The following is a 14,085-nucleotide window of genomic DNA, read 5'->3' on the forward strand; positions in this document are numbered from 1 at the left end:
GGACCGTATACTGCTGCTCTTCTGTAGAGAGGATAGTACTCACAACACTAGAGGTAAGAGGACCGTATACTGCTGCTACTGCTACTCTTCTGTAGAGAGGATAGTACTCACAACACTAGAGGTAAGAGGACCGTATACTGCTGCTACTGCTACTCGTCTGTAGAGAGGATCGTACTCACAACACTAGAGGTAAGAGGACCATATACTGCTACTCTTCTGTAGAGAGGATAGTACTCACAACACTAGAGGTAAGAGGACCGTATACTGCTACTACTGCTACTCGTCTGTAGAGAGGATAGTACTCACAACACTAGAGGTAAGAGGACCTTATACTGCTACTCTTCTGTAGAGAGGATAGTACTCACAACACTAGAGGTAAGAGGACCGTATACTGCTACTCTTCTGTAGAGAGGATAGTACTCACAACACTAGAGGTAAGAGGACCTTATACTGCTACTCTTCTGTAGAGAGGATAGTACTCACAACACTAGAGGTAAGAGGACCATATACTGCTACTACTGCTACTCGTCTGTAGAGAGGATAGTACTCACAACACTAGAGGTAAGAGGACCGTATACTGCTACTACTGCTACTCGTCTGTAGAGAGGATAGTACTCACAACACTAGAGGAAAGAGGACCATATACTGCTACTCTTCTGTAGAGAGGATAGTACTCACAACACTAGAGGAAAGAGGACCGTATACTGCTACTCTTCTGTAGAGAGGATAGTACTCACAACACTAGAGGTAAGAGGACCGTATACTGCTACTCGTCTGTAGAGAGGATAGTACTCACAACACTAGAGGTACGAGGACCGTATACTGCTACTCTTCTGTAGAGAGGATAGTACTCACAACACTAGAGGTACGAGGACCGTATACTGCTACTCTTCTGTAGAGAGGATAGTACTCACAACACTAGAGGTAAGAGGACCGTATACTGCTACTACTGCTACTCTTCTGTAGAGAGGATAGTACTCACAACACTAGAGGTAAGAGGACCGTATACTGCTACTATTATTACTACTATTACTGCTACTACTACTACTACTACTACTGCTACTATTATTACTACTACTACTACTAATATTACAACAACTACTGCTACTAGTACTACTATTATTACTACTACTACTGATACTACTACTACTACTACTATTATTACTACTACCACTACTACTAGTACTACTACTACTACCACTACTATTATTATTACTACTACTACTACCACTACTATTACTAATATTACAACAACTACTGCTACTATTACTACTATTATTACTACTACTACTGATACTACTACTACTACTACTATTATTACTACTACCACTACTACTAGTACTACTACTACTACCACTACTATTATTACTACTACTACTACTACCACTACTATTACTAATATTACAACAACTACTGCTACTATTACTACTATTACTACTACTACTACTGATACTACTACTACTGATACTACTACTATATTGCTACTACTACTATTATTACTTCTACTACTACTACTACTACTACTACTACTACTACTACTACTATTACTACTATTACTACTACTACTACTACTACTACTACTACTACTACTACTATTACTATTACTACTATTACTACTACTACTACTACTACCACTACTATTACTTTACTACCACTACTACTACTACTATTACTACTACTACCGCTACTACTAGTACTACTACTACTAGTAGTAGTAACAGGTGTTTGTCAGAGAGCTACTCAGAGGCCTGGACGTAGCTCTGCTTGGGTGCCTCTTGAGGGTTCAGGAAATCATTTTCAGCATGTCAACGTGCTGACCAGTGAATTGTCTTGTTTAGCAGCTTTGATTATTACTATTGTTGATTTGCCTCTGTTTCTCTCCCTGTACCAGATCATCCATGACCGGGTGCTCCAGCATGCAGCCCGTAGTAACCTGATGTGGAACAGTCTTCCTGGAGGTCTCTACTCCCTGCCTCAGTACTCCTCATACCTGGGAGACTTCCCTTTCCACTATGCCAAGCTAGGTGAGTCCTGCAACTATCTTCAGATAGATCTCAATGTGCATCAAAGTTCATCAATGTGGATGGTCATGAATTTGGTTCTCTGGGCAAATACAACAGGGGTCCCGCAAGGTTCTATTTTAGGCCCTGTTCAGTTCACCATTTAAATCACCTATCTGGTAGACTTCCCCTTTCGCCAAGCGAGGTGAGTCCTACTGTGACATAACTTGTGGTGTTGTTCCACGAGCATGTCACGTTCGCTATAGCGATGAGACCAAAGCGCAGCGTGATTTGAATGCATGTTCTTTTAATGAAGAAAGAACACTGAACGAACTATACAAAAACAACAAAACGAACGTGAAGCTATATAATCATAGTGCTGACACAAGCAACTAAACATAGACATAGATAATCACCCACGAAATACTCAAGGAATATGGCTGCCTAAATATGGTTCCCAATCAGAGACAACGATAAACAGCTGCCTCTAATTGAGAACCAATCTAGGCAACCATAGACATACAAAAACACCTAGACTGGTAACAACCCCAATAAACATACAAAAACCCTAGACAGGACAAAAAACATATATCACCCATGTCACACCCTGACCTAACCAAAATAATAAAGAAAACAAAGAATACTAAGGTCAGGGCGTGACAGAGCATCTACATGCTCCCACTTTGTAATGCTCAGATCTTCCATTACGCCAAGCTACATGTCGGTGAGTCTTGTATCTGTTAAAGAGAACCCAGAACATTAATGTGGCTGGTTGTAAATCTGATTTCCTGGACATTACAAAAGAGTATGGCAAAAGCTTCTATTTTAGGCCCAGTCCTTTTACCATTTCTATAAATGACATTGGTAAAACGGGGGAAATGTAGATTCATCTATATTTTTTCTTATTTCACCTTTATTTAACCAGGTAGGCTAGTTTGGAACAAAGTTCTCATTTACAACAGCGACCTGGTCAAGATAAAGCAAAGCAGTGTGACACAAACAACAACACAAGAGTTACACATGGAGTAAACAAACAGTCAATAATACTGATTGTTGATGACACTGTTCTACATTCATGTGCTCTCTTATATAGATGCATATTACATCAGTTAGCAATATGATGTGTTCATTGTATATAGTGGGAAGTGAAATATTAGCCTACTACCAGATACTTGTGGAGTAATCTCCAAAGGTCTCTCAAAGTTGATGGTTTCAATGTCCTTTAAGGTTGATGATGAGGTGTCCAGGGTAATTCAGATGGCTGGATGAGGTCCTTCAAGGTTGATGATAAGGTGTCCAGGGTAATTCAGATGGCTGGATGAGGTCCTTCAAGGTTGATGATAAGGTGTCCAGGGTAATTCAGATGGCTGGATGAGGACCTTCAAGGTTGATGATAAGGTGTCCAGGGTAATTCAGATGGCTGGATGAGGTTCTTCAAGGTTGATGATAAGGTGTCCCAGGGTAATTCAGATGGCTGGATGAGGTCCTTCAAGGTTGATGATAAGGTGTCCAGGGTAATTCAGATGGCTGGATGAGGTCCTTCAAGGTTGATGATAAGGTGTCCAGGGTAATTCAGATGGCTGGATGAGGTCCTTCAAGGTTGATGATAAGGTGTCCAGGGTAATTCAGATGGCTGGATGAGGTCCTTCAAGGTTGATGATAAGGTGTCCAGGGTAATTCAGATGGCTGGATGAGGTCCTTCAAGGTTGATGATAAGGTGTCCAGGTTAATTCAGACGGCTGGATGAGGTCCTTCAAGGTTGATGATAAGGTGTCCTACGGTAATTCAGATGGCTGGATGAGGTCCTTCAAGGTTGATGATAAGGTGTCCAGGGTAATTCAGATGGCTGGATGAGGTCCTTCAAGGTTGATGATAAGGTGTCCAGGGTAATTCAGATGGCTGGATGAGGTCCTTCAAGGTTGATGATGAGGTGTCCCAGGGTAATTCAGATGGCTGGATGAGGTCCTTCAAGGTTGATGATAAGGTGTCCAGGGTAATTCAGATGGCTGGATGAGGTCCTTCAAGGTTGATGATAAGGTGTCCAGGGTAATTCAGATGGCTGGATGAGGTCCTTCAAGGTTGATGATAAGGTGTCAAGGTTAATTCAGACGGCTGGATGAGGTCCTTCAAGGTTGATGATGAGGTGTCCAGGGTAATTCAGATGGCTGGATGAGGTCCTTCTGACTGAAGAATGTGTTTGTTTTCTATGATTGTGTTTTGTATCTCTGTTTTTGCTTTTCCCATTGTATTGATACACACACACACACACACACACACACACACACACACACACACACACACACACACACACACACACACACACACACACACACACACACACACATACACACACACACACACACACACACACAACGACTTGGGAGCGGGTTAACGTTGTTTATTAGGATGAATCTTGTCATGGAGGCAGTACTGAGTAATTTCTGCTAGATGGGCCAGCTACAAAGTCAAAATTGTCTATATTGTAAAAAATGTATGGGGGGGAAAAAATTGCTTTTTGGTCTTAATCTAAGGTTAGGGTTAGGCATTAGGGTTAGGCATTAGGGTTAGGCATTAGGGTTAGCAGTGTGGTTAAGGTTAGGGTTAGGCATTAGGGTTAGCAGGGTGGTTAAGGTTAGGCATTAGGGTATTAGTATGGTTAAGGTTAGGTATTAGGGTTATCAGTGTGGTTAAGGTTAGGGTTAGTCATTAGGGTTAGCAGGGTGGTTAAGGTTAGGCATTAGGGTTAGCAGGGTGGTTAAGGTTAGGGTTAGGCATTAGGGTTAGCAGTGTGGTTAAGGTTAGGGTTAGGCATTAGGGTTAGGGTTAGCAGGGTGGTTAAGGTTAGGCATTAGGGTTAGCAGTATGGTTAGGGTTAGCAGGGTGGTTAAGGTTAGGCATTAGGGTTAGCAGGGTGGTTAAGGTTAGGCATTAGGGTTAGCAGGGTGGTTAAGGTTAGGCATTAGGGTTAGCAGGGTGGTTAAGGTTAGGTATTAGGGTTATCAGTGTGGTTAAGGTTAGTGTTAGGCATTAGGGTTAGCAGTGTGGTTAAGGTTAGGGTTAGGGTTAGCAGTGTGGTTAAGGTTAGGGATTAAGGTTAGCAGTGTGGTTAAGGTTAGGGTTAGGCATTAGGGTTAGCAGGGTGGTTAAGGTTAGGGTTAGGCATTAGGGTTAGCAGGGTGGTTAAGGTTAGGCATTAGGGTTAGCAGGGTGGTTAAGGTTAGGCATTAGGGTTAGCAGTGTGGTTAAGGTTAGGGTTAAGGTTAGGGTTAGGCATTAGGGTTAGCAGTGTGGTTAAGGTTAGGGTTAGGCATTAGGGTTAGCAGTGTGGTTAAGGTTAGTGTTAGGCATTAGGGTTAGCAGTGTGGTTAAGGTTAGGCATTAGGGTTAGCAGGGTGGTTAAGGTTAGTGTTAGGCATTAGGGTTAGCAGTGTGGTTAAGGTTAGTGTTAGGCATTAGGGTTAGCAGTGTGGTTAAGGTTAGTGTTAGGCATTAGGGTTAGCAGTGTGGTTAAGGTTAGGGATTAAGGTTAGCAGTGTGGTTAAGGTTAGGGATTAGGGTTAGCAGTGTGGTTAAGGTTAGGGATTAGGGTTAGCAGTGTGGTTAAGGTTAGGGATTAGGGTTAGCAGTGTGGTTAAGGTTAGGCATTAGGGTTAGCAGGGTGGTTAAGGTTAGTGTTAGGCATTAGGGTTAGCAGTGTGGTTAAGGTTAGTGTTAGGCATTAGGGTTAGCAGTGTGGTTAAGGTTAGGCATTAGGGTTAGCAGGGTGGTTAAGGTTAGGCATTAGGGTTAGCAGGGTGGTTAAGGTTAGTGTTAGGCATTAGGGTTAGCAGTGTGGTTAAGGTTAGGGTTAGGCATTAGGGTTAGCAGGGTGGTTAAGGTTAGGGTTAGGCATTAGGGTTAGCAGGGTGGTTAAGGTTAGGCATTAGGGTATTAGTATGGTTAAGGTTAGGTATTAGGGTTATCAGTGTGGTTAAGGTTAGGGTTAGGCATTAGGGTTAGCAGGGTGGTTAAGGTTAGGCATTAGGGTATTAGTATGGTTAAGGTTAGGTATTAGGGTTATCAGTGTGGTTAAGGTTAGGGTTAGGCATTAGGGTTAGCAGTGTGGTTAAGGTTAGGGTTAGGCATTAGGGTTAGCAGTATGGTTAGGGTTAGCAGGGTGGTTAAGGTTAGGCATTAGGGTTAGCAGTATGGTTAGGGTTAGCAGGGTGGTTAAGGTTAGGCATTAGGGTTAGCAGGGTGGTTAAGGTTAGGCATTAGGGTTAGCAGTGGGGTTAAGGTTAAGGTTAGGCATTAGGGTTAGCAGTATGGTTAGGGTTAGCAGGGTGGTTAAGGTTAGGCATTAGGGTTAGCAGTGGGGTTAAGGTTAAGGTTAGGCATTAGGGTTAGCAGTATGGTTAGGGTTAGCAGGGTGGTTAGGGTTAGGCATTAGGGTTAGCAGGGTGGTTAAGGTTAGGCATTAGGGTTAGCAGTGGGGTTAAGGTTAAGGTTAGGCATTAGGGTTAGCAGTGTGGTTAAGGTTAGGGTTAGGCATTAGGGTTAGGCATTAGGGTTAGCAGGGTGGTTAAGGTTAGGGTTAGCAGTGTGGTTAAGGTTAGGCATTAGGGTTAGCAGGGTGGTTAAGGTTAGGGTTAGCAGTGTGGTTAAGGTTAAGGTTAGGCATTAGGGTTAGCAGTGTGGTTAAGGTTAGGCATTAGGGTTAGCAGTGTGGTTAAGGTTAGGGTTAAGGTTAGGGTTAGGCATTAGGGTTAGCAGTGTGGTTCAGGTTAGGGTTAGGCATTAGGGTTAGCAGGGTGGTTAAGGTTAGTGTTAGGCATTAGGGTTAGCAGTGTGGTTAAGGTTAGGGTTAGGCATTAGGGTTAGCAGTGTGGTTAGGGTTAGAGTTAAGGTTAGGGTTAGCAGTGTGGTTAAGGTTAGGGTTAGGCGTTAGGGTTAGCAGGGTGGTTAAGGTTAGGGATTAGGGTTAGCAGTGTGGTTAAGGTTAAGGTTAGGCGTTAGGGTTAGCAGAGTGGTTAAGGTTAGGCATTAGGGTTAGCAGGGTGGTTAAGGTTAGGGTTAGGCATTAGGGTTAGCAGGGTGGTTAAGGTTAGGGATTATGGTTAGCAGTGTGGTTAAGGTTAGGGTTAGGCATTAGGGTTAGCAGGGTGGTTAAGGTTAACGTTAGGCATTAGGGTTAGCAGGGTGGTTAAGGTTAGGGATTAGGGTTAGCAGTGTGGTTAAGGTTAAGGTTAGGCGTTAGGGTTAGCAGAGTGGTTAAGGTTAGGCATTAGGGTTAGCAGGGTGGTTAAGGTTAGGGATTAGGGTTAGCAGTGTGGTTAAGGTTAAGGTTAGGCGTTAGGGTTAGCAGAGTGGTTAAGGTTAGGCATTAGGGTTAGCAGGGTGGTTAAGGTCAGGGATTAGGGTTAGCAGTGTAGTTAAGGTTAGGTTTAGGCATTAGGGTTAGCAGGGTGGTTAAGGTCAGGGGTTAGGGTTAGCAGTGTGGTTAAGGTTAGGGTTAGGCATTAGGGTTAGCAGTGTGGTTAAGGTTAAGGTTAGGTTTAAAATCAGATTGTATGACTTTGTGGCTGTGCCAGCTAGTGACCCCTCTGCAGAGCTTCCTCCAGATCAAGATTCATGAAACAAAACTCTAACCTGCATCTTGGGAGGTCGTTATGTTAACCTGGTGACTGACACAATGGTTGATACCATCCCCCCCCAATTAAAGCCGGAGACAGATGAAACTAAGGCTGGAGCTCATCAAACACCCGCTGTCACACAGCATTATTTATGTGTGTATAGAAACGGCTTACCCCTTTTCCTCTCTCAGTCCCTGATGACTTTCAACCTATCGGAGAGACGAGCTGAATTGAGCTCTGGTCACCGGGGGGGGGGGGGGGCAGTATGGAAGTAGTGGGGGGGGGCAGCAGTATGGAAGTAGTGGGGGGGGGGGCAGTATGGAAGTAGTGGGGGGGGGGGCAGTATGGAAGTAGTGGGGGGGGGCAGTATGGAAGTAGTGGGGGGGGGGGGGGGGCAGTATGGAAGTAGTGGTGGGGGGGCAGTATGGAAGTAGTGGGGGGGGGGGGGGCAGTATGGAAGTAGTGGGGGGGGGGGGGGCAGTATGGAAGTAGTGGGGGGGGGGGGGCAGTATGGAAGTAGTGGGGGGGGGGGGGCAGTATGGAAGTAGTGGGGGGGGGGGCAGTATGGAAGTAGTGGGGGGGGGGGGCAGTATGGAACTGTTGAGTTGAGTTTATTTATTTAATTTTTTACAGGGACAGTGCACCTTAATCAACGTTTCAGTAAAAGTGCCTGTTTTAGCCAGACGGCTCATTTTCAACCGAAGTCCCTTCTAGGCTGTGCCTCAAACAATGCATCGTGATGAGATGCAATGTGTGGAGGGAGGGACACATTTCCAGCCTCTTTGGTGTTAATTTATAAATAATCGCGATAACGTTGTTGACTTTGACATTGGTCCTGTGTAGCTCAGTGGGTAAAGAGCGTTGGCGTTAGCCGTGCCAGGGTTGTAAAGGTTCAATTCCTGCAGGGATCACGTACACTCGTAAATGTGAGCACCGACGACTGGAAATGGATCTGATATACACTGCTCAAAAAAATAAAGGGAACACTAAAATAACACATCCTAGATCCGAATGAATGTTTAAGTGTTCCCTTTATTTTTTTGAGCAGTGTAGTTCATATTGTTGTTATTTGCCTGTGTTTCAGGTATCAAGCCTCGTCCCGAGTTCACGGCGATCATCCATGCTGTGACTCCCCTGTTCTCCCAGTCTCAGCCCATCCTCAAGCTACTGCTGGCTGTCGCCAAGTCCCAGTACTGTGTCCAGGTAGATTAACTAACTCACATCTCAACACTGTGTCCAGGTAGATTAACTAACTAACTCACATCTCAACACTGTGTCCAGGTAGATTAACTAACTCACATCTCAACACTGTGTCCAGGTAGATTAACTAACTCACATCTCAACACTGTGTCCAGGTAGATTAACTAACTAACTCACATCTCAACACTGTGTCCAGGTAGATTAACTAACTCACATCTCAACACTGTGTCCAGGTAGACTAACTAACTCACATCTCAACACTGTGTCCAGGTAGATTAACTAACTCACATCTCAACACTGTGTCCAGGTAGACTAACTAACTCACATCTCAACACTGTGTCCGGGTAGATTAACTAACTCACATCTCAACACTGTGTCCAGGTAGATTAACTAACTCACATCTCAACACTGTGTTCAGGTAGATTAACTAACTAACTCACATCTCAACACTGTGTCCAGGTAGACTAACTAACTCACATCTCAACACTGTGTCCAGGTAGATTAACTAACTCACATCTCAACACTGTGTCCAGGTAGATTAACTAACTCACATCTCAACACTGTGTCCAGGTAGATTAACTAACTCACATCTCAACACTGTGTCCAGGTAGACTAACTAACTCACATCTCAACACTGTGTCCAGGTAGATTAACTAACTCACATCTCAACACTGTGTCCAGGTAGATTAACTAACTCACATCTCAACACTGTGTCCAGGTAGATTAACTAACTCACATCTCAACACTGTGTCCAGGTAGATTAACTAACTAACTCACATCTCAACACTGTGTCCAGGTAGACTAACTAACTCACATCTCAACACTGTGTCCAGGTAGATTAACTAACTCACATCTCAACACTGTGTCCAGGTAGACTAACTAACTCACATCTCAACACTGTGTCCAGGTAGATTAACTAACTCACATCTCAACACTGTGTCCAGGTAGACTAACTAACTCACATCTCAACACTGTGTCCGGGTAGATTAACTAACTCACATCTCAACACTGTGTCCAGGTAGATTAACTAACTCACATCTCAACACTGTGTCCAGGTAGATTAACTAACTAACTCACATCTCAACACTGTGTCCAGGTAGACTAACTAACTCACATCTCAACACTGTGTCCAGGTAGATTAACTAACTCACATCTCAACACTGTGTCCAGGTAGATTAACTAACTCACATCTCAACACTGTGTCCAGGTAGATTAACTAACTCACATCTCAACACTGTGTCCAGGTAGACTAACTAACTCACATCTCAACACTGTGTCCAGGTAGATTAACTAACTCACATCTCAACACTGTGTCCAGGTAGATTAACTAACTCACATCTCAACACTGTGTCCAGGTAGATTAACTAACTCACATCTCAACACTGTGTCCAGGTAGATTAACTAACTAACTCACATCTCAACACTGTGTCCAGGTAGACTAACTAACTCACATCTCAACACTGTGTCCAGGTAGATTAACTAACTCACATCTCAACACTGTGTCCAGGTAGACTAACTAACTCACATCTCAACACTGTGTCCAGGTAGATTAACTAACTCACATCTCAACACTGTGTCCAGGTAGACTAACTAACTCACATCTCAACACTGTGTCCAGGTGGACTAACTAACTCACATCTCAACACTGTGTCCAGGTAGATTAACTAACTCACATCTCAACACTGTGTCCAGGTAGATTAACTAACTAACTCACATCTCAACACTGTGTCCAGGTAGACTAACTAACTCACATCTCAACACTGTGTCCAGGTAGATTAACTAACTCACATCTCAACACTGTGTCCAGGTAGATTAACTAACTCACATCTCAACACTGTGTCCAGGTAGATTAACTAACTCACATCTCAACACTGTGTCCAGGTAGATTAACTAACTCACATCTCAACACTGTGTCCAGGTAGATTAACTAACTCACATCTCAACACTGTGTCCAGGCAGATTAACTAACTAACTCACATCTCAACACTGTGTCCAGGTAGATTAACTAACTCACATCTCAACACTGTGTCCAGGTAGACTAACTAACTCACATCTCAACACTGTGTCCAGGTAGATTAACTAACTCACATCTCAACACTGTGTCCAGGTAGATTAACTAACTAACTCACATCTCAACACTGTGTCCAGGTAGACTAACTAACTCACATCTCAACACTGTGTCCAGGTAGACTAACTAACTCACATCTCAACACTGTGTCCAGGTAGATTAACTAACTCACATCTCAACACTGTGTCCAGGTAGATTAACTAACTAACTCACATCTCAACACTGTGTCCAGGTAGACTAACTAACTCACATCTCAACACTATGTCCAGGTAGACTAACTAACTCACATCTCAACACTGTGTCCAGGTAGATTAACTAACTCACATCTCAACACTGTGTCCAGGTAGACTAACTAACTCACATCTCAACACTGTGTCCAGGTAGACTAACTAACTCACATCTCAACACTGTGTCCAGGTAGATTAACTAACTCACATCTCAACACTGTGTCCAGGTAGATTAACTAACTCACATCTCAACACTGTGTCCAGGTAGATTAACTAACTCACATCTCAACACTGTGTCCAGGTAGATTAACTAACTCACATCTCAACACTGTGTCCAGGTAGATTAACTAACTCACATCTCAACACTGTGTCCAGGTAGATTAACTAACTCACATCTCAACACTGTGTCCAGGTAGATTAACTAACTAACTCACATCTCAACACTGTGTCCAGGTAGACTAACTAACTCACATCTCAACACTGTGTCCAGGTAGACTAACTAACTCACATCTCAACACTGTGTCCAGGTAGACTAACTAACTCACATCTCAACACTGTGTCCAGGTAGATTAACTAACTCACATCTCAACACTGTGTCCAGGTAGATTAACTAACTAACTCACATCTCAACACTGTGTCCAGGTAGATTAACTAACTAACTCACATCTCAACACTGTGTCCAGGTAGATTAACTAACTCACATCTCAACACTGTGTCCAGGTAGATTAACTAACTCACATCTCAACACTGTGTCCAGGTAGATTAACTAACTCACATCTCAACACTGTGTCCAGGTAGACTAACTAACTCACATCTCAACACTGTGTCCAGGTAGATTAACTAACTCACATCTCAACACTGTGTCCAGGTAGATTAACTAACTCACATCTCAACACTGTGTCCAGGTGGACTAACTAACTCACATCTCAACACTGTGTCCAGGTAGATTAACTAACTCACATCTCAACACTGTGTCCAGGTAGACTAACTAACTCACATTTCAACACTGTGTCCAGGTAGACTAACTAACTCACATCTCAACACTGTGTCCAGGTAGATTAACTAACTCACATCTCAACACTGTGTCCAGGTAGACTAACTAACTCACATCTCAACACTGTGTCCAGGTAGATTAACTAACTCACATCTCAACACTGTGTCCAGGTAGACTAACTAACTCACATCTCAACACTGTGTCCAGGTAGACTAACTAACTCACATCTCAACACTGTGTCCAGGTAGATTAACTAACTCACATCTCAACACTGTGTCCAGGTAGATTAACTAACTCACATCTCAACACTGTGTCCAGGTGGACTAACTAACTCACATCTCAACACTGTGTCCAGGTAGATTAACTAACTCACATCTCAACACTGTGTCCAGGTAGACTAACTAACTCACATCTCAACACTGTGTCCAAGTAGATTAACTAACTCACATCTCAACACTGTGTCCAGGTAGATTAACTAACTAACTCACATCTCAACACTGTGTCCAGGTAGATTAACTAACTCACATCTCAACACTGTGTCCAGGTGGACTAACTAACTCACATCTCAACACTGTGTCCAGGTAGATTAACTAACTCACATCTCAACACTGTGTCCAGGTAGATTAACTAACTCACATCTCAACACTGTGTCCAGGTAGATTAACTAACTCACATCTCAACACTGTGTCCAGGTGGACTAACTAACTAACTCACATCTCAACACTGTGTCCAGGTGGACTAACTAACTAACTCACATCTCAACACTGTGTCCAGGTGGACTAACTAACTAACTCACATCTCAACACTGTGTCCAGGTAGACTAACTAACTCACATCTCAACACTGTGTCCAGGTGGACTAACTAACTCACATCTCAACACTGTGTCCAGGTAGATTAACTAACTCACATCTCAACACTGTGTCCAGGTAGATTAACTAACTAACTCACATCTCAACACTGTGTCCAGGTAGACTAACTAACTCACATCTCAACACTGTGTCCAGGTAGATTAACTAACTCACATCTCAACACTGTGTCCAGGTAGATTAACTAACTCACATCTCAACACTGTGTCCAGGTAGATTAACTAACTCACATCTCAACACTGTGTCCAGGTAGATTAACTAACTAACTCACATCTCAACACTGTGTCCAGGTAGACTAACTAACTCACATCTCAACACTGTGTCCAGGCAGATTAACTAACTAACTCACATCTCAACACTGTGTCCAGGTAGATTAACTAACTCACATCTCAACACTGTGTCCAGGTAGACTAACTAACTCACATCTCAACACTGTGTCCAGGTAGATTAACTAACTCACATCTCAACACTGTGTCCAGGTAGATTAACTAACTAACTCACATCTCAACACTGTGTCCAGGTAGACTAACTAACTCACATCTCAACACTGTGTCCAGGTAGACTAACTAACTCACATCTCAACACTGTGTCCAGGTAGATTAACTAACTCACATCTCAACACTGTGTCCAGGTAGATTAACTAACTAACTCACATCTCAACACTGTGTCCAGGTAGACTAACTAACTCACATCTCAACACTATGTCCAGGTAGACTAACTAACTCACATCTCAACACTGTGTCCAGGTAGATTAACTAACTCACATCTCAACACTGTGTCCAGGTAGACTAACTAACTCACATCTCAACACTGTGTCCAGGTAGACTAACTAACTCACATCTCAACACTGTGTCCAGGTAGATTAACTAACTCACATCTCAACACTGTGTCCAGGTAGATTAACTAACTCACATCTCAACACTGTGTCCAGGTAGATTAACTAACTCACATCTCAACACTGTGTCCAGGTAGATTAACTAACTCACATCTCAACACTGTGTCCAGGTAGATTAACTAACTCACATCTCAACACTGTGTCCAGGTAGATTAACTAACTCACATCTCAACACTGTGTCCAGGTAGATTAACTAACTAACTCACATCTCAACACTGTGTCC

The 14,085-nt window shown here is 43.2% G+C and overlaps 1 protein-coding gene across 3 annotated transcripts in view; it reads left to right on the forward strand.

Annotated features, from left to right (window-relative positions):
• LOC139572844 (exostosin-1a-like) overlaps positions 1 to 14,085 on the forward strand; it is a 135,394-nt gene that overhangs the window by 96,845 nt on the left and 24,464 nt on the right. For all 3 annotated transcript variants that reach the window (XR_011674500.1, XR_011674501.1, XM_071395654.1), the window contains exons 5-6: positions 1,892 to 2,024; positions 8,697 to 8,815. Coding sequence is in view for 1 of the 3 variants with exons in the window: in XM_071395654.1 (XP_071251755.1) it covers positions 1,892 to 2,024; positions 8,697 to 8,815 (252 nt within the window). In the remaining 2 variants the exon portion in view is untranslated. The remainder of the gene's footprint in view (positions 1 to 1,891; positions 2,025 to 8,696; positions 8,816 to 14,085) is intronic.

Source organism: Salvelinus alpinus, chromosome 4 (assembly GCF_045679555.1).
Source record: "Salvelinus alpinus chromosome 4, SLU_Salpinus.1, whole genome shotgun sequence".
Lineage (NCBI taxonomy): Eukaryota > Metazoa > Chordata > Actinopteri > Salmoniformes > Salmonidae > Salvelinus > Salvelinus alpinus.